The sequence below is a fragment of the Hyaena hyaena genome, unplaced genomic scaffold (assembly GCF_003009895.1).
Source record: "Hyaena hyaena isolate Hyena2069 unplaced genomic scaffold, ASM300989v1 scaffold_185, whole genome shotgun sequence".
NCBI classification, from domain to species: domain Eukaryota; kingdom Metazoa; phylum Chordata; class Mammalia; order Carnivora; family Hyaenidae; genus Hyaena; species Hyaena hyaena.
Window position 1 is genome coordinate 1,735,775 of NW_024080816.1, and position 24,164 is coordinate 1,759,938.

The following is a 24,164-nucleotide window of genomic DNA, read 5'->3' on the forward strand; positions in this document are numbered from 1 at the left end:
GCTCTGTGCTGACTGCCAGCTCGGAGCCTGGAGCCTGTTTCAGTCTGTGACTCCCTCTCTCTCTGACCCTCCCCTGCTCACGCTGTCTCTCTCTCTCTCTCTCTCTCCTAGAAATAAATAAAACATTAAAAAAAAATTACACTTAATTAGTACTTCCCAAAGGTTTTAGTGGGTGACCCATAGAATGCTTTTAGTACACAGAGTGAGGCAGTTCCTTCTGTTTCTGAAGTTCATCATTTTGTTAGATATTGTTATATATCATAATACTATAGGGAGTGAAGGAATAACATAGGAGGAGATGAAGATTGGGAAGCATTAAATGGTAAAAATCTACCTTCCTGCATGCAGTTAATACAGAAATGTAAAAATGTTCCCATCTGTCTAAGCCATCATTTCTGATGTAGTCCCTGGAGGAAGTGGCTGAAAAGTCATTTCCACCTAATGGGTTGTTAGGTTGCTTCTGTACAGTAAGTTGGTGGTTGCAGCCCACTTCCTCTAAGACAAGGGGCTGTGTCTCTAAAACCCCATCACAACTGACACTAATTGGCATTGCTGTCGGCCCTGAGCTGTGAAAGCAGGCCTGCATGGGCATACAGTGGGGCGCGCTGGTGTATGTGTGGCACCAAGGGGAGGACTTTTTCTCAGATTTTGCTAGTGGGTACGTATATTTTGGTTTTACTTTTCTGACCCCTGTTCCTGCAGTTTATATCATCTTCAGCATTGTTATTTGACTTGGGGGAAAATTCGATGAAAGGCCCTTTGCTGAGCACTGTGTCACTGGAGGGTGTCACTGGAAGGTATCCTCACCTTTTATAATGTTGGGGCTTCCAGATGTTATCACTTACCTGTGAAAAATCTATTAAGTAATTAAAATTATCAGTAGTAAATATAGTTCATAAACAGACTACCTTTTACTTCACATTTTTACGCATCTAATAAACTAATATTTTTGTTTTCTTGTTTTCTTAAATGAGAAGCCAGAAGAGGGCATATCAGTCTTTCAAAAATCAGTTTGGGAGCCATTTGGCCCAATTCACTTACAATTACCATAAATTAGGAGAAGAACCTGCTTTGTATTCATAAAGGTCTGGAGCAAAGGATTCAGTTCCTGCAAGGGGTTTGGAATGCCAAAAATAAAAAGCAGATTAGCACGCTATTCTTAGACATTTTTAAGTATGTCAAAACTTGATTGGTGTATATGGTTCCAGACTCTGATGATTGTGTACAAAGGAGGGGACTGGGAAGTGGAGAGAAACATAACTGAGCAGTTATGTTGGAGGGGTACTTTCCTATACATTACTTTTCAAAATGTGCAGATATTAACCTGACTTCACTTTATAGTGAAGGGAACTGCAGGCATTGCCAGTTGTAGACAACCTCTCTGCTTTCTCAAATGCATATTGAAAAATTGGTGAGTGGTGGCAGAAGGGAGGAAGGGAATTACTAAGGGAATTGATTAGTCATATGAATCATTCATGTCTCTTCCCTGCATCCATTTAAAATGCAAACGGATAGCCATTTAGGCACCCAGACCCTGGCCTTTGTAGATTTCTCTTCCCCTCCTCCATCAGTTTCAGGCTCATGGGTATGTTGAAGCCAACTTGCTTCAACAGTTGGCTTGGACCACAGCTCCCTGTGAAAGGCTCTGCTTTCTAACATTGGAAAAGCTCCTGAGGCCTTCCTCAGGAAACTGCTTACTTCCCTCACGGTATCCAGAGGGATGTGAAACAAGTTTGGGGTTTCCCTTCCCCCCTGAAGCCTGTTTGGAGCCCCATACTAATATATGTTCCAGGGCTGACACGAGGGTGAGGCCACTGAGGTGCCCAGGGTGCAGAAATCTAGGAGGTGCTTCCTCTCAGGATTGTGCTTGGTTGAGATGCTAATTCATTAATTCTGGAGTGTGGTCCTGGTAACCTGTACTTCTGCAGAGTGCTATGGATGATTCTTTTTTTTTTAATTTTTTATTTTTTATTTATTTATTTTTAAAAATTTTTTTTCTTACAAATAGTTTATTGTCAAGTTGGTTTCCATATAACACCCAGTGCTCATCCCCACAAGTGCCCTCCTCCATGCCCATCTCCCCCCTCCCCCCCACATCCACCAGTCCTCAGTTTGTTTCTCAGCATTCAAGAGTCTCTCATGGTTTTCCTCTCTCCCTTTCCCCCACCATTTCCCTCCTTCTCCTCCCCCATGGTCCTCCGTTAAGTTCCTCCTAATCCTCCTATACGTGCAAACATATGATATTTGTCCTTCTCTGCCTGACTTACTTCGCTAAGCATAACACCCTCAAGGTCCATCCATGTTGCTACACATGGCCAGATTTCATTCCTTCTCATTGCCATGTAGTATTCCATGGTATAGATAAACCACATCTTCTTGATCCATTCATCCGTTGACGGACACTTAGGCTCTTTCCATGTTTTAGCTGTTGTTGAGAGTGCTGCTATGAACATTGGGGTACATGTGCTCCTATGCATCAGCATTTCTGTATCCCTTGGGTAAATTCCTAGCAGTGCTATTGCTGGGTCATAGGGGAGTTCTATTGTTATTTTCCTGAGGAACCTCCACACTGTTTTGCTTTGTTTTTCAAAGAGGAAGGAACATTTGGCTAATAGCAAAAGAGGATAGAGATAGTGCTAAGAAACTTATTTTCACAGTACATTGATAAATCTCACCTTCATTGTACTGACTCCTTTTGCTTTATCTATAGTGTTTAAATAATAAAAGAAAAGATGCATCTACACTATTTTCTGTGATTCCAAGTGAAAGCAAGAAGTAGTTTCACATTGGAGATATTATTAGCACACATTTTACAATTCTCACCCTTGTCCACTTTATAGTCTTTGTTTTCTCAGAAAGGTAACATACCTACACCTGTGCAGAGTCTTACGTTATTAACTCTTCCCATATAATCTAATAGCCTCATGTACAAACAAGTTTTAGTAGCTGATATAACACTACCACTTTAAACTACTTTTGGCACCAGAGGATTTTTCTTCCTCATCGTTAACTTTTTAAAATTAAGCAAGCAAGATTAATTTGAGAGGAATAAATCTTTCTTTATTTGTTGATGTTCTATTTTATTTATTTAGAGAGCGTGAGCACACATGAGTGGGGGAGGGCCAGAGAGTGAGGGAGAGAGAATCCTAAGCAGGTTCCATGCTCAGCCCAGAGGCCACCGTGGGGCTCCATCTCACAGCTGTGATATCCTGACCTGAACCAAAATTAGAGTTAGATGATAAACCTGAACCACCCAGGCACACCAAGAAATCTCTATTTCAGTGAATTGACAGAATCAAAAATTTTTGCATAGAAAAAATATTGAAAATGTTTAGCACTTAGAATATGGCTAAATAAGCATTATGTAGTCTAACTCTATAATTTGTTAATATCTAGATAAAAGATAAAAAGCTTAATCTATCTGTAGACTAATAGTCTAAAGGAAAATAATACTATACACATACCTACCCACTCCTGAACGCAGGATTCATATCCAAGGCATACCACCTGGTATGCTTTGTTGTTAACTTGAACACAGGTAGTATATTTTATGATTAAAATAATAACCTCACATTTACTGGGTATAATCAAACATAAAATATTAAAACATGTTCACTGCCAGCTGTATGGATATTCAGATAATATTTCAGTTAAATTATATTGAGTTGTGCTTTCTTGATCTATTAATGCTTCACCCAAGTGGAACAGACTAATTGTCCAAATAGTGTAGGTAATAGTTACCTTCTAATACTGTGGGGTACTTGGCAGAAATACAGTTTTTACTCTGTTTTCTTGGTTTTTGTTTGGCACAGATGTCCAGTTTCATGAACAGCAATGTCTGTGGTCTGTGGTCATCTACGTAGGGTCCCTCTGGAATTATTCAAAATAATAAATAAATGTAGACTAGGCATAGGTTCTTGATATATTAGGGCTGTGAATGTGGGAGACTGATAAATGCAGTAAAACTTTGTTGGTTGCTACGGTCTTCCTTTATCATTCTTTGTAGACCACCAAAGCTAGTTTGTGTGTAGTCGATCATCCAATAATGTATTGACTTGTCTGATGGTAATCATAATGAAGAGGTGGAGACACCACAACATATGGAAATATCTTCTGAATCATTAAAGAAAAAATTGAAATGTGTCAAAATGTTAAACATTTTAATATATTACCTCTTTTTTATGTATTGCTTACCTATTAACCAGGAGTCTGTGATACTCTGCACATTTTATTCCTTTCCAGATCAAGAGCGCAGATTGAGAAGATTCCGTCAGTCTATGCAGGGAATTCAAATTGACTCCCTCAATCTACTTTTTACCTTTACTGAAAGACAAAGCTGGGGAGCTGTTCATTCGGAGATGTTAAACGGGTGTGTGTGCTTATCATTGAAGGGCAATTGTACGTAGGCTTTCGTTCATAGCTATCACTGCATCTTGCAGCAAGGGAATTGGAATTCTGAATTTATACTTCTTACTCTTTGACCCTAAGAAAGTTGTAAACTGCTACAGCGCAAGTTATGATTTAACTCTTCAAATCATTTGAATATAGTTGATGTTGAACTCCTATCCCTGATCACTTAGCATTCAAAATTTAGTTGGGAGGAAGGAAATGGTATGTTGGTATTTCACAACTTTTGGCCTTGTCTTTAGAATAACAGAGTTTTAGCACCTGAAAGCACAAATGCTTCATCTATGACAGACCACATACATTTTAAAAGTATTGCTCTTTAATGCTCAGTTGTGTTTGTATAATGTGAATCAATTCTTCAGAGGCTGAAGTTTTACATGTAGCTGTCCTTGAGGCATACTCCTCTTAATTTATTCATATTAAAGCCACAACTTGATATTTTTAGTAACACTTGGATCAAGGAAGAACAGGGGCAGCTGCAAAAAACTGACTTTAAAAAATGTATTTTGGTGTTTGGCTTTTTAAAAAATGGGTAGTATGCTATTTCACTGCCAGATAGAAATAGTAGGTATTACTGCCTAAGGATACATAGCCTGTGACAGACCTAGTGCGTGGCTCATGAACTGTGATGAGTTTGGTTTTCCTTATTTTTACGGTTTCAGGTACTGTGTGTATGTACGTACTTTGGCAGCAGAAGGATGGTGATGTTAGAGAAGAAGATACTCTTTTCCATAATGACAGAGAGGCCTAAAGTTAGAATGTTACTCATATTGCCTAGAAGATTAGCTTGGTATGCCTCATCAAAATAAGATACTTTTTTTCTAGAATATCTAAAGTATGTCTTCTCTCTAATGGTTAGAGGAGTCTACCACAGCCAGGCTGACTGAGAATGTTTACCTGTTGTCACTCTTAACCTGAATTTGGATAATCAGGAAATTATTTCTGTACAACAACTTGCATATTTTGGTAGTGTATTCTATATGCTTTATCATTATGTGAATTTTATAGTGTCTATTTTCAGATAGATACCCCTGGAATTTGTAGGTGCTATTCATTCACAGATATGTTAGCAGATTTATTTATTTATTTATTTATTTATTTATTAAAATTCTCAAGATACTACAAATGTTATGTCTACTCAGAATCTTTCTCTGCTTTTGGTTTTTCCTTAGTATGCCAATTCTTAAAAACACGATTTTAGTGTAAAGTATATATTGATAGCCTCTTAGCATTCTGTCAGATTTAAATTTCCTAGAAAGTTGTTATGCAACCAAAAATGTGACAGATAAATGTAAAGTGTCTAGGAAGTGATATGAACAGTAACCGAGATTTTATTTCATTTCTGTTGGCTTTCTGTGCTCCGATTATTAATATTAGAGTATATGGTTCTTGTTCTGTGCGGTTATGTACAAGGGTCTTTTTTATTAAGGGTTTATGCCTGCCTATACTAAGAGACAAATTATTGGTTTGGAATCCTTAATTATTTAATAAAGAGATTCTATGAACTCTCAAAATACAGATATAAATCCCTGAAACTAGAGGGGGCAATATAGGAAAAGCAGACATATGAAAGAGTATCACCTATATGTGAGAGATGAATTATGATATTCAAAATCACATCCAGCTTTATAGAAAAAAGGAGTAGATTTATTCTATACACTAAGATTATGGGGAAAATGACATGAAAGCACATGCTGATAAAGCTTGTGCCTTCTGGTGTATAAAGCAAATATCTAAATATATGTCTATTTGTGTCCATATACAGAGTTAAAGGACAGTTTTCCATGAAATAATGCATTCCTTTAGAATTGCTGTAGATTTTCATAATTTTTAAAACATTCCTATTGTAACCTACATCAAAAGGGCAGCCAGGGTTTTTTGTGTCTGACTATACATATGCATTATAAAAAAGTGAGTCTACTGTAATTACCAGTTTGCAGAGCAAATTCCTGCAGGGTTTGTACTCTCCCCATTAGTAAAAGAGATAAGTTGAAATGTATTAAAATTTCACTGTACAACTGGGAGTTTTTGTTCACAGTAAATGTGTTAATGTTTCTTCATTGCTTGACTGTTTGTGTTTAAATTTAGGCAGCGTGCCCAACAGGGACAAAATTATAGGATAAAGCTATGTATAAAAGAAAATCCTTCTGAGAGCACCAATAAGGCTCTTTTTAAAAATAAGCAGTTACATATAATAGTACATGGCCGTAGCCACAGAGAAAAGTTTTATCTGTCTATTTCAGAATTATTGGAATTTTTCTTTCCCTTGTGTAAAAGTTAAGAGGACGGAGTTTATGTCAATAGCTAAATACGCCTTGATGTAAAAACATCTATTATTTTATTTGGCATTACCCCTGTAAAAGGAAAAAAAATTCCTTCTTGTTGTCCTTATGATGAAGAGAGGCTAATAGCATTTTGAGAGAGAAGTGATAGATCACATTTTCTTCCCTAGGAAAGTAATTCTTTATTGTTAAGAATTGTAATTACAGCCTGTTGTATTTTTTTGGAGCATTTTTCTCGGCTTTTCTTCATTGCCATGAACTTAATAAATACATTTATTCACATAGATAGGCTTACATTAAAAAATTAATCTGCAATTTGTATCACCTAGAGTGAGTACATAATGAAATTCACAAATACAGGGTAAGGCTAGTATTTCTCTGTAGTCTAGAGTGGCAGAAGTTGAAGTTATCCGTAAACACCGGCTATATACACTTTAGCCAGCCTGCTTTTCTCTCTCTTAAATGTGGAAAAGTGGATTGTAGTTCCTACTGTTTGCCTTTTATAGTTTTTTTTTTTTTTTTTGCCTGCTTTTCCATATGTGAAGATGAAAGAATTTGCCAGTATCTATATGCCATCCCAAATGTCTCCACAGGCCTCATACCACAGACCTACAATACAAACTATGTAAAGAAGCAAAAATAAAATATAATTCCTCATCTTTAAATGTTGCTATCAGTGTTTTATAATCTATATACTGATAATATATATGGGTATGCAGAGATATTCGGGAGGGGTGAGGATGCATGTATATCTGTATGTTTTCATTTGTTTGGATCCATACATTCACATACCCATAGGAAAATATGAAATGTCCCATGAATATTTCCTGTTGTATATTAGCTTTCCATCATAAAGTGTATTTTTCCCCTTAAAATAGGTTGGCTCACTAGAGAGAGTGAGAGCTGCATTTAATTCTTCCTCCTCTGCACTGTTCTTTAAAAAGTAAATTTTTAACTGATAGACCTTGAAGTCCTTTAGAGCTATTACTTTCTTTTGGCTAATTTGTAGAAAGGCACCATATGAAAATTGGATTTTTGATCTGATGGAGTGATTTTTGAGTTCTTATGAACCATTTATAGTCTATCAAGTAAATCCTTCTTAGTTCACGGATTATTGACCCAATGGACCATATTAGCTGCTTCGAAGCTGTTATAGCCCATTATGTTGATTCAGCTGACACACATGTGAACCCAGTCCACATGCCCACGATGACATTAACATTGTTCTGGAAGACTCCCTTTTTTTCCACAAGCCTTTCTATTTATTTCTTAATTTTCAGGAGTTAGATCAGAGTTCCTGACAGCCATTGCATAGGTTTCTCCATTTGCTCAGTAATGTTGAAGCATTTGTTAGCAGCTGGATGGTCTGCTTTTTGCCGTCTTTCTCTATATGTCTCTCTTTTGTCTTTTAACCAACTAATCCTTACAAGAAAAAAGAGAATGTTTTTTCAATACTCTAGGGCACGTTTTACCCTCAGATGCTTATAGATTCCATAGAAATTTGTGAGATTTCTCTGAGCATTGGAATGTAGCTCTTTGAATTTGAGAAAACTATCTTTTAGAAGAAATGATAACATTGTATTTGTGTTTTTAAAAAATGTATTACCTGAGAGGTTTCACTTGAAAAATCTGGTGACTCTTAGCCAGTGGTAAAATCAAGATCTGCCTTTAGTGATTTATATGAAGCTCTAATGAAGCCAGTCCAGGTCTCAGCATGAACCCTTGGGGAATCTGTGACCTAACATAAATAACGTATAAGAGGGCATGTAGACTGTTCATCATATCATTATTATTATTTGTAATAGGTATGATTCCTGAGGTGATAGCTGCTCTTGGGCAAAAGAGACACATACTTTCATAATCAGACATAATTATGATGTACAGTTACATATGCACAGTGGAAAGTATTAAAATGTTTGTTGGAATATGCTCCTTATTAATGGGCAATCCCAAGACATGTAGAAATAAGGTGATATAAAATAAACCAAGTGTTTTAAGTGTGCACTTTTTTTTTTTTTTGGATTTTGGCCTTTCTTATTGTAACCATTTAAAAGCTCTGTGTAAAGCTGTTCAGAGTTGCTTTCTCTGTCTAAAAATGTACCACTTTGTAGAAGATCCTAGTATAAATTAACTGCTTACTTAGCAGTTTACCCCCTTTTCTTTTTTCTTTTAAATAGTTTATTGTCAAGTTGGTTTCCATATAACCCCACCTTTTCAAGTTGCTTGCCCAAAGGTTTGCTTTACCCAAACCTCTCCGTTTCAGTGTAGTTTTGTCCACATCTCTTACTTGGTTTTAAACTCCTTTTGTAACTGAAAAAAATATATCTGAGGAAATCTCACTGTGGAGGGAGGGTAGCAAGGGGGATTATTTCGCTTCTTGCCTTTCATACACAGACAGAGTGGAAAGAGGCCTGGATTACTAGATGTGCCCATGTAAGGACATCTCAGAGCCTCTTTTTCTGCTGTTTGAAAAATCTCTAATTTGGGGAATTTTGATGATTAAATATGAGAATGTATTTGAAATATTATGCAAGCTCCATAGCAGTGTACAAACATGGGATGTTATTAGTCTCACAAAGGCTGCCTCAATTGGCCTGGGTAATCAGAGTTGTCATCTGAGATGATATACTCTAAAATGCAACAACTTGTTTCCCTTGTTGCTTCACTGGGATAAATTCTTTTCACAAACCTAGAGGGGTAAATTTAGTTAAATGGTTACCCACCTAATGCTCTTGCTTGGTAAACGGATTGATTGCTGTGCTTGGCGTTTGAAATAATGTGGCTAGCTCCTTTTGTAGAGGATCAAGATTTAGAGGTACTCCTTCCTTGAAGGAGTCCTTCCCATGCTGTCTGGGAAGTCCTTCCCATGATTGTGCCATCCTGTCAAGTCAGAATGGTGTCTTTCTTACATTGGGGCACAACTTGGGATAAGTCTTGGGTTATTCCTGCACTCATTTGGTTGGTCGCCAAAATATGAGATCATCATGCAAATCATTGTTCCTGTGATTGAAGCTGCTTCTGAAATACTGGAACTCAGGCTTTATCTTGTCTTGCTTCTTGCCTAATGAGGAGTATTTCTTTGTATAGTGCTTAAAGGTTTATAAATCTTCTTGCATCTCATTATAAATCCTTCCTTATTAATGTCTTCCCTATCATATTATATTAGTAATTGTTTTCGTGAATGCCACCGAGAAATGTAATCACATTACCACCTTTCAAATTGCATTAGTGAAAATGAATAAAATGTATATCAATGGAATACAAAATTGCTGATTCAACCTTAAGGTGCAATGAGATGAATATTGCTTAGCTTTCATATGACATCAGAGGTGCTTTGGCTCCTTATATAAAATTACACATTCTGATAAACGTAGACAGAGTTTAGTTAAAATAGGTTACTTTATAGGTGAGCTAATCCCTTATATTCAATTAGATGATAGGTATGTTCATTGAAAGAGTATTTCCTTTCTAATTATCACAGCTGCCTCTGTGAGTAGTCTGTAAAATGTGTAAGCATACAGGCAGTAAATGGAATATCTTAATTGTTAACTGTTAGGTAAGAAAATAAAATGTTTCTGCCCAAATTGAAATGCCTTTTCATTTCCTGTTTCTCTAATATTACTAATTGCCTAACAAAATAGCTTGTATTACCATAGGCCTAATTTAATTGAGGGGAAAAAAAACATAACACATGCACTCCAAAGCCTGCATGTGCTTTGATACCATAGAAGCATGGATATTTTCCTTATATAATTGGCTATATCCCGCTGTTGATTTTTACTCTGAACTCCTAAATTATTTAAATGGGGTCTTCCTCACGTCGATTGATAGTAGGTTGTGGTCGTAAGGTAATGACTACAGATGCTCATTGGATCCATGTCTGTGAAAATTTATGTGCCTGTGTATATGTCTCTTTCTCCCTGTTTGTGTTTATATAGTCACACAAAGTCATGGAAACATTAACACTCATGTATAAACATTTACTCAAAAGCTTATGGTTTCCCCTCTTTGCTCCCTCCCCTAAACCAAATTTGTTTCATGGCTTTTGCTGAAGTAACTTTTTCATCACAGTAAATTGATGAATATTTTTGCTAGTATGTATGACAGAATTCATCATTATCAGTTTTTAACACATTCTCTTTGTTGTTTTAGTATCGTGATACTAGTATGCAAACATAACTGGGAGCCGCCCTCCCCACCCCCCAAGTCTGTTGAAGAAAGTCCGAGATTTTCCTGATGGAAAAATAACAGTGGACTTAGGAAATAATTGCCAGTTTTTAAATGTATATAATTTATTATATAATTATTATATAAGATTTTCAAACTAGAAGGGATTTTCAAATGTAAGCAACAGTGAATATTTTTTGTTTGCTTTCTGTTTATCCACTCATTTAACATTTGTATATTGAAGACCTACTAGGTTAAAGAAGAATATTCTGCTACATTATGTAACCCGAGGGAATGCTATCTTATGAGTTAAGTAACACTACCAGTAGAAACCAAAGGATTCAGTGAGTTTTGTCCTTTGCCCCTTTTAAACAACTCTGTTGAGACAGAGTTCATATACTATCCGTTCTACCATTTGAAGTATACCATTAAATACATTTTAGTATATTCACAGTTGGGTGCAACCATCATCATACTCATTCTGGCACATTTTTATTACCTAAAAAAAATCCTTTAGCTACCACTGCAAGCCCTAAATAACCACTAACTACTTTCTTTCTTTATGGATTTTTATGTTCTGAACATTTTTTTAAATTTTTAAATTTTTTTTAAAATTTCTGAGAGAGAGAGAGAGAGTGTGTGTGTGTGAGCAGAGGAGGGTCAGAAAGAGAGGGAGGTACAGAATCTGAAAATAGGCTTCAGGCTCTGAGCTAGCTGTCAGCACAGAGCCTGATGCGGGGCTCGAACCCACGAACTGTGAGATCATGACCTGAGCCGAAGTCAGACGCTTAACCAACTGAGCCATGCAGGCACCCCTGTTCTGAACATTTTGTATGAATGGAACCCTATATGTATGGTCTTGTGAATGGTTTCTTTTAGTTAGCATAATGTTTTCAAGGTACATCTACGTTGTACTATGTATCAGTATTCCATTTGATGGCCAAGTAATATTACATCACATAGATATGCCATATTTTTTATCAATTTGCCACTTGATGGAGGGATCATAGCTTTTTAAAATTTTTTAAAAGTTTAAAAAAAATTTTTTAATGGTTATTTTTTGAGAGAGACAGAGACAGAGCATGTGCAGGGAAGGGGGAGAGAGAGGGAGACAGAGACTCCAAAGAAGGCTCCAGACTCTGAGCTGTCAGCACAGAGCCCAACGCAGGGCTCGAACTCACAAACTGTGAGATCATGACCTGAGCTGAAGTCAGATGCTCAACTGACTGAGTCATCCAGGCACCTCATAAAAATTTTTTTTAAATTTTTTAATATTTATTTTTGAGGAGAGAGTGTACCTCTCCATTGTGGGGGAGGGGCAGAGAAAGAGGGAGACACAGAATCTGAAGCAGTCTTCAGGCTCTCAGCTGTCAGCACAGAGCCTGACATGGGGCTCGAACTTATGGACTGTGAGATCATGACCTGGGCCTAAGTCAGACACTTAACCGGCTGAGCCACCCAAGTGCCCTGGGATCAAAGCTTTTAAGAGAAACTCAAAATAAGGTTTAAAAACTCTGGATTTTAACAGTAAATGGTGTTGAAAGGCCACTTTTCCCCAGTGAATCTCTTTCAATTATTTTGGAAGTGTTTATTGTGAAGATGATACATTTCCTTGATCAGTAATTTTATTCTTGTGGTGGTTTGTTGAAGTTTGACCGTCTTTGAATTGTCCAGCTTTTCATCTTGACCAGGTTTACATCATTGGCATCTGGCCCTTGTAGTGAGGTGGCCTTACCATGTATTTTCAAATCCTCTGATTCAGTCACAAAATCTAGTTTTTGAAGACACCACGAAGTTTCAGACCACAAAGTTTCAACAAAATGATTGTTTGATCAGGTTATTTCTTCATATGATATTAAAAACATTGAGACAAATTTCAAGGAACCTTTTATTGAAGGGCTAATTAATTTTTCAATTTTCAATTTATCTTACCACCAAATAATATACATACTTTTGCTATAATTTCCCATTGTGAAATTTTGAATGGGTTTTGTTAAGGAGACAGAATTAACTTCATTGCTTCTCATTTGCTGTCGCTAGTGTTCTATTACAAGTAGTGGCATTTATATGCAATTTAACACTCTGTGCACTCTTAGTTTTTACAGTACACCTTATCACTGATAATTAACCTGTTGTGAAGTCTGTGAACATTGCCCATTAAACTCAGATTTGTAATATTTTTGATATAAATGCTGAAAACATATCCATCTTATTAGAACTGTAGAATTATATTAATAGTCTAGATAAGACTTAGGTTTTTATAAAATTTCTTTGTAGGATATTTAAAACCTTGGATCTTTTGGCTAGTGTTCAGTGTCTGTTCAACTCATGCCACTGTGTCTTGTTTACCTAATTGCAAAATCCTATAGTACAACAAGGGGATATACCTTTGCTGTAATCATGTATGAGTTTTGTAATCAAGTAAAAGTCCATTTCTTGTGCTGTTGTGTAGTTCATATTGGCTCAGTACTTGTCCACCATGCAAAAAAAAAAAAAAAAAGTTTTCTTTGCTCAGACTGCATTGTGTGTTGGACAAATTTAGGATACTGAGGAGTTCTAAAAGGCAATGTCCTATATATTTTCCAAATGTTAGTTAACACTCATAGTACTTCTTTTATTTTATTATTTATTTATTTTATTATTTTATTTTATTTTCTAAATAAAATAGAGAGAGAGAGTGAGTCCACTCACAGGATGGGGGAGTGGCGGAGGGAGGGAGGGAGGGAGGGAGGGAGAGAGAGAGAGAGAGAGAGAGAAGAGCATCCCAAGTAGACTCCATGCTTAGGGAGGAGCCTGACAGGGAGCTCAAGCCCATGACCCTGGGATCATTTGATCTGAGCCAAATTCAAGAGTCAGACACTCAGCCACCTGAGCCATCCAGACATCTCTCACAATGCTACTTTGGGAAGTTGTTTCTTTTCCGTTAGCTTTATGTTTTAGCCATGTGAAAATGAGAAGGAAAAAGCTGACCTGAAATTTGCACAGGAAGCTATTTTCAGACTTAATCACCATTGCTGCCATTTGTATTCTTTAGAATCTTTGTGACATTGCTTTTGAAGTACTCTATTTGTCTTAGGTTTTCATATACAAGATGTATAAATGTGTATGGAAGTCCCATTAATCTCTGTACATCTTTCTGATAATCCTATTCATAATGCTTGGCAACTGTTACTTTGTAATTACTACAGTGTAATCTGTGACATAATATTTAGCTTCCAGATTCACGAACAGATAATTTTCTATTCCACATTTTTATTTTTTTTTTAAAAACCAGAGTCTTTCAAGGATGATTTTCTTACTCAATAAAATGGTTCATTTGATCTCTGACACCATGTGTACCTTTCCTTCTTGGACTTGTGTATATGTTCAGAGATGAATAACATATGTAGTGATAACTTAGTAAGAGTTCATGATAACATAGACTATTTTGTGTCCTAAGGGAGGATTGGCCAATTTTACATATTTATATGTACATATGACTTCCAAAGTAGAAAATTCAGTTTATTAAGAAATTTGTTCTTGTTAAAAATAAGAAAGGTAAACCTTGTCACTTAGAACCATCATAGGCAATTAATTTGAATACCTAGAATCTACCCACCTCCATTTACAATAGAAACTGATGGGACAGAACGGATGCTTTTTCTGTAGTTCAGTTTTAATGTAGGTCAGGTACTTAATCTGTTAAACATTTGAAAATAATTCAAATACAATTTCATAGTCCAAGCTATAAATCTTGATATCTTCCCCAAAAATGAACAAGAGAAGAGCGATTTAAGAAGGATTTTTGGTTATATATGGGAGATTTAGCCAGAGTTAATGAACACTTGAAGTGAGCTCCTGGCAAACAGCTTTTCTTGTAGAAAGACAAAACCTAGAATTTAAATTTTTCCTGTTTTGTTCTCTCTGTACTGCTTCAGAATACATGTTTTATGTGTCTAATTGCCCCCTTGTCTTACTTTGCCTTCTGTTATTTTGTATTAATATATAACTTGTATATATGTTCCCAGATAAGAAACAACCAATAGATTTATTAATTAATTTGTTTATAGTTCTTTTGTGAAGTACACTAAATACTAGCTGAAGCAACAATCTGTGTTTTCCTGACAGATGTCATTTGGTGAGAAGATTGATGTTCAGCTCCCATATACTTGCAGAGTTCAAGCCAGTTATGAGTGTAATAAAGCTGGAGAGACTTCAGTTTTAGTGATAACAGACTCTTATTTGACTAGGTCTTTGGAACTCATCCAGAATACTTTCAAATGCACACTTATTTAATATTCAAATATAAAAGTGTTACTGATCAAACCTTGATTAAATATTTTTATTCTAAATTGGCCTACTTTATTTTAGATGTACTTTGAATGTCAGTATTTATAATTTACTGGTTTAGTTATATGCTTTCTTTCTTTTTCTGTATAGAATGGAAATAAACTGACTAATAATTGGGAAATCCACCCTATCATTTAAGAGCCATGTAATATCTATATAAACATTTCTGAATCCTAATATTAAAAACAAATAACTAATCCCTGTCATGTCTCTCTTAGAGGACTATAGTATGAATAATATGGCATCATGTATGTCAGTCTATTCATTAATACTATATGTTAAACATTTTATAAAGCATTGGATAAATAGCACATTGGGAAGAATCATGGGGGGAATTTCAAATATAACATATGGAAAAGCTTCTTAGGGTCATAAATGGTTTCCATTTATTGAACTTTTACAGTTACTAGGCACACTTCCATGGGCTTTATAGTCATTATTTCATTTAAGTCCTTTGACACTTGTGATGTTATTGCTACTGTTAGCGATGAGGAAAGAGGCTCCGAGAATCATGTACTTCAGGCATCTTTTAAGTACCTATCATTTTCCAGAATACATTGTAAGCTCAGTAAGTGTATTGCCCTGCCCTCATGGAATTAAATTCTAGAAGAGAAGACAGATATTAACCAAATATTCATGCAGATTAATACCTTTCTATTTAACATATGTAATAGATTATAAATATTTAAAAATAAATTTATAGATAAATAGATATATTTATAGATAAATTATTTTTAAATAAATAAATAGTTTCAGATAAATATTCACAACTGTCTTAAGTGCTATGATGGAAAAACTCCTTGTGAAACAGGAAACTAATGGGAAACTTGACTGGGAGATGAGGGCAGCTGCCCTCAGAAATAGAAGTAATATTTGAGTTAAAATCTGAAAGATGAGCAAGCATTAAGAGTATAGTGGGAGTTGATTGGTGGGCAGGTTGAGGGGCTCTGCCCAATGATTGCCTGACTGTGAATGGGATTATAACTCAAGATTCTCAGTTGGTCAGATGGAGAGTTCACACAGACCTGAGTCCACTTCCTGTGACTTTATTAGTCTGTGTCCTTAGGAAGGGTACTGAATTTACCTCCACCTTAGTTTCCTCATTTGTGAAATAAAGGTAATAATAGTACCAACCTCATGGTATTTTCTGAGGATTAAGAGAGCTAATGTTTGTAAAGTATGTGACATTAGTTAAGTGGAAGATGGCAAATATCCAGTAAATCTGGCTATTATTAATGATAATAGGTAATAGGTTACTGTTTTAAATTTTAAAATCCTACCTTTGAAAGAAGAAAAGACAGAGGAATAAAAAGAGATGATTGCTTCTCTAGCCCGTTTGAGGGCTTCCTTCTGTTCTTGGGGTCTTTCCTGTATACCCTACGCCCACAAACTCTGTCGGGTCCCTGAACACAAGGACTCTGCCATCTGTTTGCTGCCACTTAACACAATACTTGGCTCCAAAATAATGGTTTTTGCATAGTGATAATATTTGAAGCTGTAGGTGGGGATAGAATTGCCACATTAAAAAATGAGAGCCTGCCCATGGGAAACACCTGTATTTATTTACAGTGGAGAGAGAGTGAGAAGTTGTTGCCCGTAAAACTAGGATAGTTGGTCTCTATAGCCCGGGAATGAAGGAAGAGTGCCGGAAGCTGCATTGAGGTTGGGAAGACCAGGAGAGTAGAAAAGGGGACCAAAATTAATGAGAACATTCCTTTTGGAGAAATTTTCAGGAACGTGTGGGACAGAAACCAGATTGCAAAATTAAAATGTAGGTGGTGGTGCAGAAGTGGAAGCAGTAGGTGTTGGGTGCGTGGATTTTTCTTTCAAGAAATCCATGGTAAAGGTAAGCAGAAAGAATAATTACTTTTAATAAATTGCAGGCTTAAGAAAATTCATTATTGTTCTGGGGGATTTGGCAACACTGATCGTGTAAGAGTTGAGGAAAGATACACAGAGCACTCCTGATGAGGCATGGAGAGGTTGGTAGCCTGAGATAGCCAGACCTTCATGAAGATCCCTGATATATAGGTGGGAACAGTCTGACTAAACTGTCTACTCCTTTCCTGGTGTCCCCCGTTCTACCACTTCTTCCTAAGCTCTGGATTTTCTACAGGTGAGAGTGCTCAGCACTTGAGTGGGAGAAATTCACATGTTGGCTGAATGAAGGACAAACTGAATGTACCCACAAAAATTGAAAGTTTATCCATTTTTACTCTTCCCAGCTGTCTCATTGTAAAGCATGCACATTTTTGAGGCTTAACTGCTTTAGATAATTTTATGACAATTTATTTTCTTTAATTGTGGATGAGTTGGCAAGTGATCACATTGGTTCTGTTTTGTTGTGAATAAATAGTATGTCAAAGTTTTATGCTGTTTCAAAAATGTTATTTAGAATAAAACTTCCTTTGAAGCCACAATAGTCTCTTACTCAAAATATTTATTTAGACCATATTGTTTAAATATATATAATTCCCTTAAGAAACAATTATAGTCTGTAAAAATCTGAATTTAAAACAAATAGATCTTCTGGGATTCATAGAAATACAAAATGGATATTCCAGTGTTTAAGTGTTTATATACAAAAGGAGTTGAGGTGTTCCAATGTTTGTGTGTTTAGGTACAAAAAGTGTAGAATTTATTAAAAAAAAAAAAAAAAGGATGATGATCTTAATTCCCAAATGTGCCAGATGTATAAAGTTACTTAGGTAGAGAAGTAACTGATAAACTGTTAAATCATAAATTGGTTTAGAGCAAATGAATAAATGATTTAATCAGCAAATAAATAATTATACATAATAATAATGCAAATCTTCAGTCTCTTAACTTATTCTGTCCTGAATATAGCAATAATTAAAATTGACAAAAGTGTGCTTTAAACACAATATGAAATTAGGCTATTTTTGTAAAATAATTAAATATCAAATTAATGATTTAAAAAATATATATCTCGTGTTGGAGTTAACATATAATCCTTGAGAAATCACTTATTTTTATTGGGAATTTTTAAATTTTGATAAAGCAGAGGTGGTTTTTTTTGGTGTATTTTTGAAAGCTTTTATTACTTTGTTCACATTACATGAATATTTTAATGTCAATGTGGTTGCCGTATCTGAATTTATAACTAGATAATTTGTTAAATGCCTTTTTTTTTAGTAGAAACACCTCCCTCTAAACTATTTTGTTTGGGTTTGGGTTTTGACCACATTACAATCAAGTTGTGAGTTTGTTAACTAATGAACGTGTTATTTAAAGAAACTCTTTCTGACCTGTTCCGTTCTGATATATTGTTCAGTCAGTAAACTATTAAAATTGAAATAAGAAATTTTGGGAGAAGTATTTCCTCTTATAACCTACAAATACATATATTGTATATTATTCTTGCTTAGTCAGCATTTCCTTTGGTGTCCCTATTTCTTATTACTAATTCTTCAAATTACGATACATACAGCAAAGTTTCACAATCTGGCTAATATGTAATTGGACTATTGGCATTGGAAGACAAAACCTGAAATATCAGGCAGATTATACAATTGCGTGTTTCCCTAGTGGTAATGGAGCAGCAAATTAGAGGTGGAGGTGAGCTAAGTAAGGAGTCTATCATGAGGATTCTTACTGCAAACCGAATGGGGAAACTATAGATTTAATGTTCATTAGTGAAAGTGAAATACTTCAAACTTGCCTGATAAGGAACAGCAAAACCCCGTCCAATCTTACTCTCTTTAAATGGAATTGGCCCAACTGTGTTAACAATATCTAAAATACTGTCTGTTATAAGTGAGACAGTTTATACAAAAATCCAAATGGTTCCAGGAATATGACCATCTGGAAGCTGTGTTAAGTGAGCAGAGCTTTCAGTCCTAGAACTGCAGTTTCAGATAGTTCCAGCCTCTCCTCCAGACACCACTTCCCCACCCCAAATCAGTAAGCAATAATTGCATCTAAAGCTGTAGAGAGATCTTTTCCTGGCAGTTCAGATAGTTACAGTAGATTGTTAATCTATGAATGATCAGACTAAATCCCTTCTGTCTTCAGAATGTCCATGCAAATTAGAACTAAATGTATGAGATAAATTTATTAACTGTAGTTTGGGGGCATAAGGTCAGCTTTAGCACAAGTTTTAAGCATAGGTTTTTATCCATTAAAAGTTACACTTATGCTAATTTTCTGTGGATTCACTTTATAATATAAACTGGTGAGATTATTTTAAAAAGTGATTGTGAAGAAATGAAAGATTTTTGAGTGTGTTTTTCAGTTTTCTAAGATCCAGTTGGATTGTTACCGATATAAGATGTTTACCTAAATGGCTTTTCCTATTACACATCTGATCTAGAAACAAATTTAAACTTTGTTTCTTACATCACCAATAAAGTAAAAGAAAGCCCGTTTTGTATTTTTCAAAATAGGAATGAAAATGAAATTAATATATCAAAATGGAAAAACAAGGAATTGGAAAGTAGATAAATAATACCAGAAGTATGTTAGATTTTATTGAGCCAACAGGGATGTCTTTTGAAGTGGATCTGAAAGATTAACAAAGCATCTAAGTGAAACTCAGCAAAAGAAAAGTAACATTCTAATAATAATATTGGTTTGTCATATTTTACTTTCACCAACATTTCACTTGAGCATTATTGTACTAGAATGTATTTTCTGCATTATTGCCAAGTGGATAAACTTAAATGGGAATATATAATAGCAGCAATATTTTTTTCTGTTTCTGTTTGGGATCCCTAGCGTTACAAATCAAGCATCTTGTAGAATACACAATCCTTTATTCTTACTCTGCTTGGTCTACATTTCTAATTTAAAGGTTAAATATAAATGACATGAAACATTCTATTAATGTATGAGCTTTTTTTTCTTAAATTTTTTCGGTAAGAGATTTCGATGGTATCCAAATTTATTTTTAAAACTCTCCAGGCCCCTACCAACATAAAGCCTTTAAAAATGGAAGTGGATGTTACTTAAAAAAATGGTGAAGAAATACAGTACCTTTGAACAGATGCTGATCCTTTTTTCCCCTCTATTTTTCAGGCCATCCGTTGCACACTGGTAAACTGCACGTGTGAATGTTTTCAGCCGGGGAAGATTAACCTGAGGACTTGCGATCAGTGTAAACATGGCTGGGTGGCACATGGTGAGAAAAATCTGGACTTTTCTTCCTGTTCTTGTTAGGTTCATGTGAATGTGCGTATTTTTTCAGAGCAGTCACTGCCCTGGAGAAGAGAGGGGTCAGCTGTGCTCCAAGAGCTAGTTAACATGCAGGCTGCAGCTCTCAAACAGCATGTTCTCGGCTCCAAGGAGTAAGGCTAAGCAAGCAGCTCTTAGCAGAAGAGTGCAATGTTTATAGGACAGTTGGGCCGTGGGGTTCTGACTGAGTGTGGCAGCAGCCAGCAAGCACCAGGCCTGGTGGAAACTCAAACATACCACAGTTGGCCTTTCAGGGCCTGTACCTCAGAGGGAAGCTGGCAAACCCTCTTTGCTTGAGGAGAATTCGTTGATGACTGCTCACCCTTGTCGTTTGCTTTTGAGGCTGCATTTATCCTCCCAGATGTTAAATTTTGTATGGTCCAAGGTAGGTGAGAGAGTGAACGGGAACATTGTTTGGCTAGTATCTGAAAAAAATAATGTGTAAATACCCCCTTTCAGTGTGCATCAGGATTGGAAGTGGCCGGTGTTGAGTGGGGGCTCTGCATAGGTGTGTCACCTGAGAGTGACCCCTGGTCATGGCTGCAAGTGTTGCTGCTTTTTGCCAGATGCACAGAGCTGTTCCGTCAGTGCAGAACATTGAGCGTTTAGTATGTTCTTATGTATGGTTTATGTGTATTACGTTTAGGCAAAAAGAGACTTAGAAAATAAGCAGACATTTTCTTCCTAGAATGTAGGATTTTTAAAGATAGGTAATGTTTATTAAAGAAGTCTTGGCTTGAGTGTTTTCTGACAGCCTGGGGTATTGGCTTCTCAGTCGACATATTCTTCATTCCCAAGCTGTGCCAAATATCCAGTGGGTTGTATTTTTATAAATGTCATGTTATTCTAGCAAGATCTGAGGTAACAACACTGGGCCATGCCTTTGAAATGCTTTTAATTTATCATGTACCTTGCTTGTTAGGGTGAGTATGTTGGCGTTGTGGGGACATTTCAGCCACATTTCTGCGTGTGAGAGAGAAGGGATAGGTAGGGTAGCTCAGGAGAGGAATACCCTTGAAGGGGTGTGCCTGGCAGGTAGAGCCACAGTCCTCTGATGCCTCCTGTTTCATTAACAAGGCCAAAATCTGAAACATCTCTCAGTCCAGTTTTGAACAACAGATAAGCTGCTGTTACTTTTGTAGCCTATGTATGTTAGTGCATTCAATGATTTCTTCTCTCTTCCGTATTTGTTTCCTAGGGCTGCCGTAACAAAATACCACAGACTGGGTTGCTTAAATCAGACATTTGTTTTCCCACATTTCCAGAGGCTAGAAGTCCTAAATCAGGGTGGTTTCATTCTGAGGACTCTTCCTGACTTGCAGATGGTTCCCTCATGTTTGTCCTCAAATGGTCTTTCCTCTGTGGGTGCATACCCCTGGTGTCTATTTGAGTCTAAATGTCTTGTTCTAAGGACACCAATCAGATTGGAGTAGGGCCCACTCTAATGGCCTTGTTTTAACTTAATCAACCTTTTTAGAAAAATGTTTATTTTTGAGAGAGAGAGAGAGCAAGCATGTGCAGGTACATGAGGGAGGAAAAGGGGAAGGGACAGAGACAGAGGGAGACTGATAATCCCAAGTAGCTCCACACTGTCAGTGCAGAGCCTGACACAGGGTTTGGACATGGGGCTCAGACTCACAAACAAAAATCAAGAGTCAAACCCTTAACCGACTGAGCCACCCAGGTGCCCCTAAAACTTTTTAAAGGCCCAGTCTCCAAATACAGTCATATTCTGAAGTAACAGGGGTTAAGGCTTCAAGGTATGTATTTTGAAGGTAACACAGTTTAGCCCATAACACTTCCTAAATATCCTTCTTTTCCTGAATAAGTAAGTATTGGCTTTACTAGGTAATAGGTACTAGAGCTTATGTCCCAAGCCCATCAAGAGTCAGAGAGGGAGCATGGAGTCAAATCCTGGCTCTGCAACTTCAGGGGCACATAGTTTAGCATCTCTGTATGTCTGTTTTCTTATCTGTAGTATATCTACTTTGAGGATTATTGTGAGAATTAAAGATAAAGTATATGAAGACTTTCAAATAAATAATACTGTGTTAAAAGTAAGAACCTGAACAATGGATAAGCAATAAGAGTAGGCTGGTCAGTTAAACAAAGGACTTTTCATCCATTCAGCTCCCTTTTTTTCCAAAGCCATCTGTGTTACCATCATCTGTCTACTGCGGTAGCCTTGTGAGTATAAAAGTTTACTGTGTCACCAGTTTGTTTTACCTATCCAACTGCCACATGCATATTACATTAGTAGTGTAATGGGGTGAGGTGGGAGAAGAAATATTTCTTCTTTCTGGAATAAAATAAATTATTCCCAGCCAATGGTTGTTTCTAAGACCTTCTGAAGGATACGATTTTTCACCAGACTTGAATAAGGCATTTCTGTTACATCAGACTGCTTTTTCTACTGTGTCCTTAGAAATCCTGGGTTTCTGTGATATTAATTGTGGAGTTCCTCAAGTCTGTCGTTCTCTCAGCACTGTTAATACCTTCACCTCTCTTTCTCCGTCTTAACTGTGTGTCCGTATACAACTCCAAATTCGTACAGGGGCACCTGGGTGGCTCAGTTGGTTAAGTGTCCAACTCTTAGTTTCAGCTCAGGTCATGATCTCACAGTCTGTGAGTTTAAGCCTGGGCTCACATCGGTCTCTGTACTGACTTAGGATTCTCTCTCTCCCTCTCTCTCTGCCCTTCCCTCACTTCTGCTGTTTTTGTCTCTCAAAATAAATAAGCCAAGCTTAAAAAAAGAACAACCAAAATTCCATGGGGTAACTTAATGGCTCAGTCTTTGGAGCGTCTGACTTCAGCTCAGGTCATGATCTTGCAGTTTGTGAGTTTGAGCCCCTCATCAGGCTCTCTGCCATCAGCAAGGAGCCTGCTTTGGATTCTTGGTCCCCACCTCTCTCTTTCTGCCCCTCACCCCCTCCAGTAAAATAAGACATTTAAAAAAACAAAACACCTCCAAATATGTGCATGCAGACTTACAAACTCCACTCTTCCCCCATTCATTAAGACAGATATGATGGTGAGGGATTGGCTTCCAGGTTTTAAGTTGGCAGTGGGAGGAGAGCACCTACTCTTTTTGCCCTTGGCATTCCAACTAGTTGCTTCATTCTCTCCCCCTGCACAGAAAACCCTGAAATCCTGTCTCCAGTGATTTCTGTGCAGAGGTAAAACACAGCTGCCTTCCTGGCTGCCTCGCACAGTACAGTGTCCTGTGTGTGGCACAAGGAGGAAGTGGCTTGTTTTTTTTTAGTGTGTGATTTTTCTCTGAAAGTGGATGTAACAGGAGTGAGACTACTAAAACACATCTCATAGAATTATTTCATTGTGTCACTAAACCTACTCCACCTGTTAATTGTATTAAAAACAATATTTGCTGCTAAAAGATAAATATCAAATTCAAGTGTTCTCTATAAAAACATTTCTTACAAATTTGATGGACTCTTTTGAACAAATATGTTCCTATATATCTTTATAGTTTCTTTGTAAGATGTTGGGTTTCATGGGCCATTATCTCTCTCTCTCTCTCTCTCTCTCTCTCTCTCTCTCTCTCTCTCTCTCTCACACACACACACACACACACACACACACACACTCTTCATAGACTTACAGATTTCTTCTCTAACCTGCTGCAGTTGTTGATATTAGCTCCTTTACAGTAATCTTGAGAAAGATGTTTTAAAAATTAAAGAGAGAAAGTGATTAATTCATCATACTACGATACCTGGGTTTTGAAATTATGTACTGGGCCGTGTGCTTTCTACAAATTACTTCCTT

At 36.6% G+C, this 24,164-nt stretch overlaps 1 protein-coding gene across 4 annotated transcripts in view; it reads left to right on the forward strand.

Moving 5' to 3' along the window:
- The window catches only part of BNC2 (basonuclin 2), a 436,346-nt gene that overhangs the window by 262,689 nt on the left and 149,493 nt on the right, over positions 1-24,164 (forward strand). For all 4 annotated transcript variants that reach the window (XM_039240935.1, XM_039240932.1, XM_039240934.1 and 1 more), the window contains one exon: positions 20,223-20,325. In XM_039240935.1, coding sequence (XP_039096866.1) covers positions 20,223-20,325 — 103 coding nt within the window. The remainder of the gene's footprint in view (positions 1-20,222; positions 20,326-24,164) is intronic.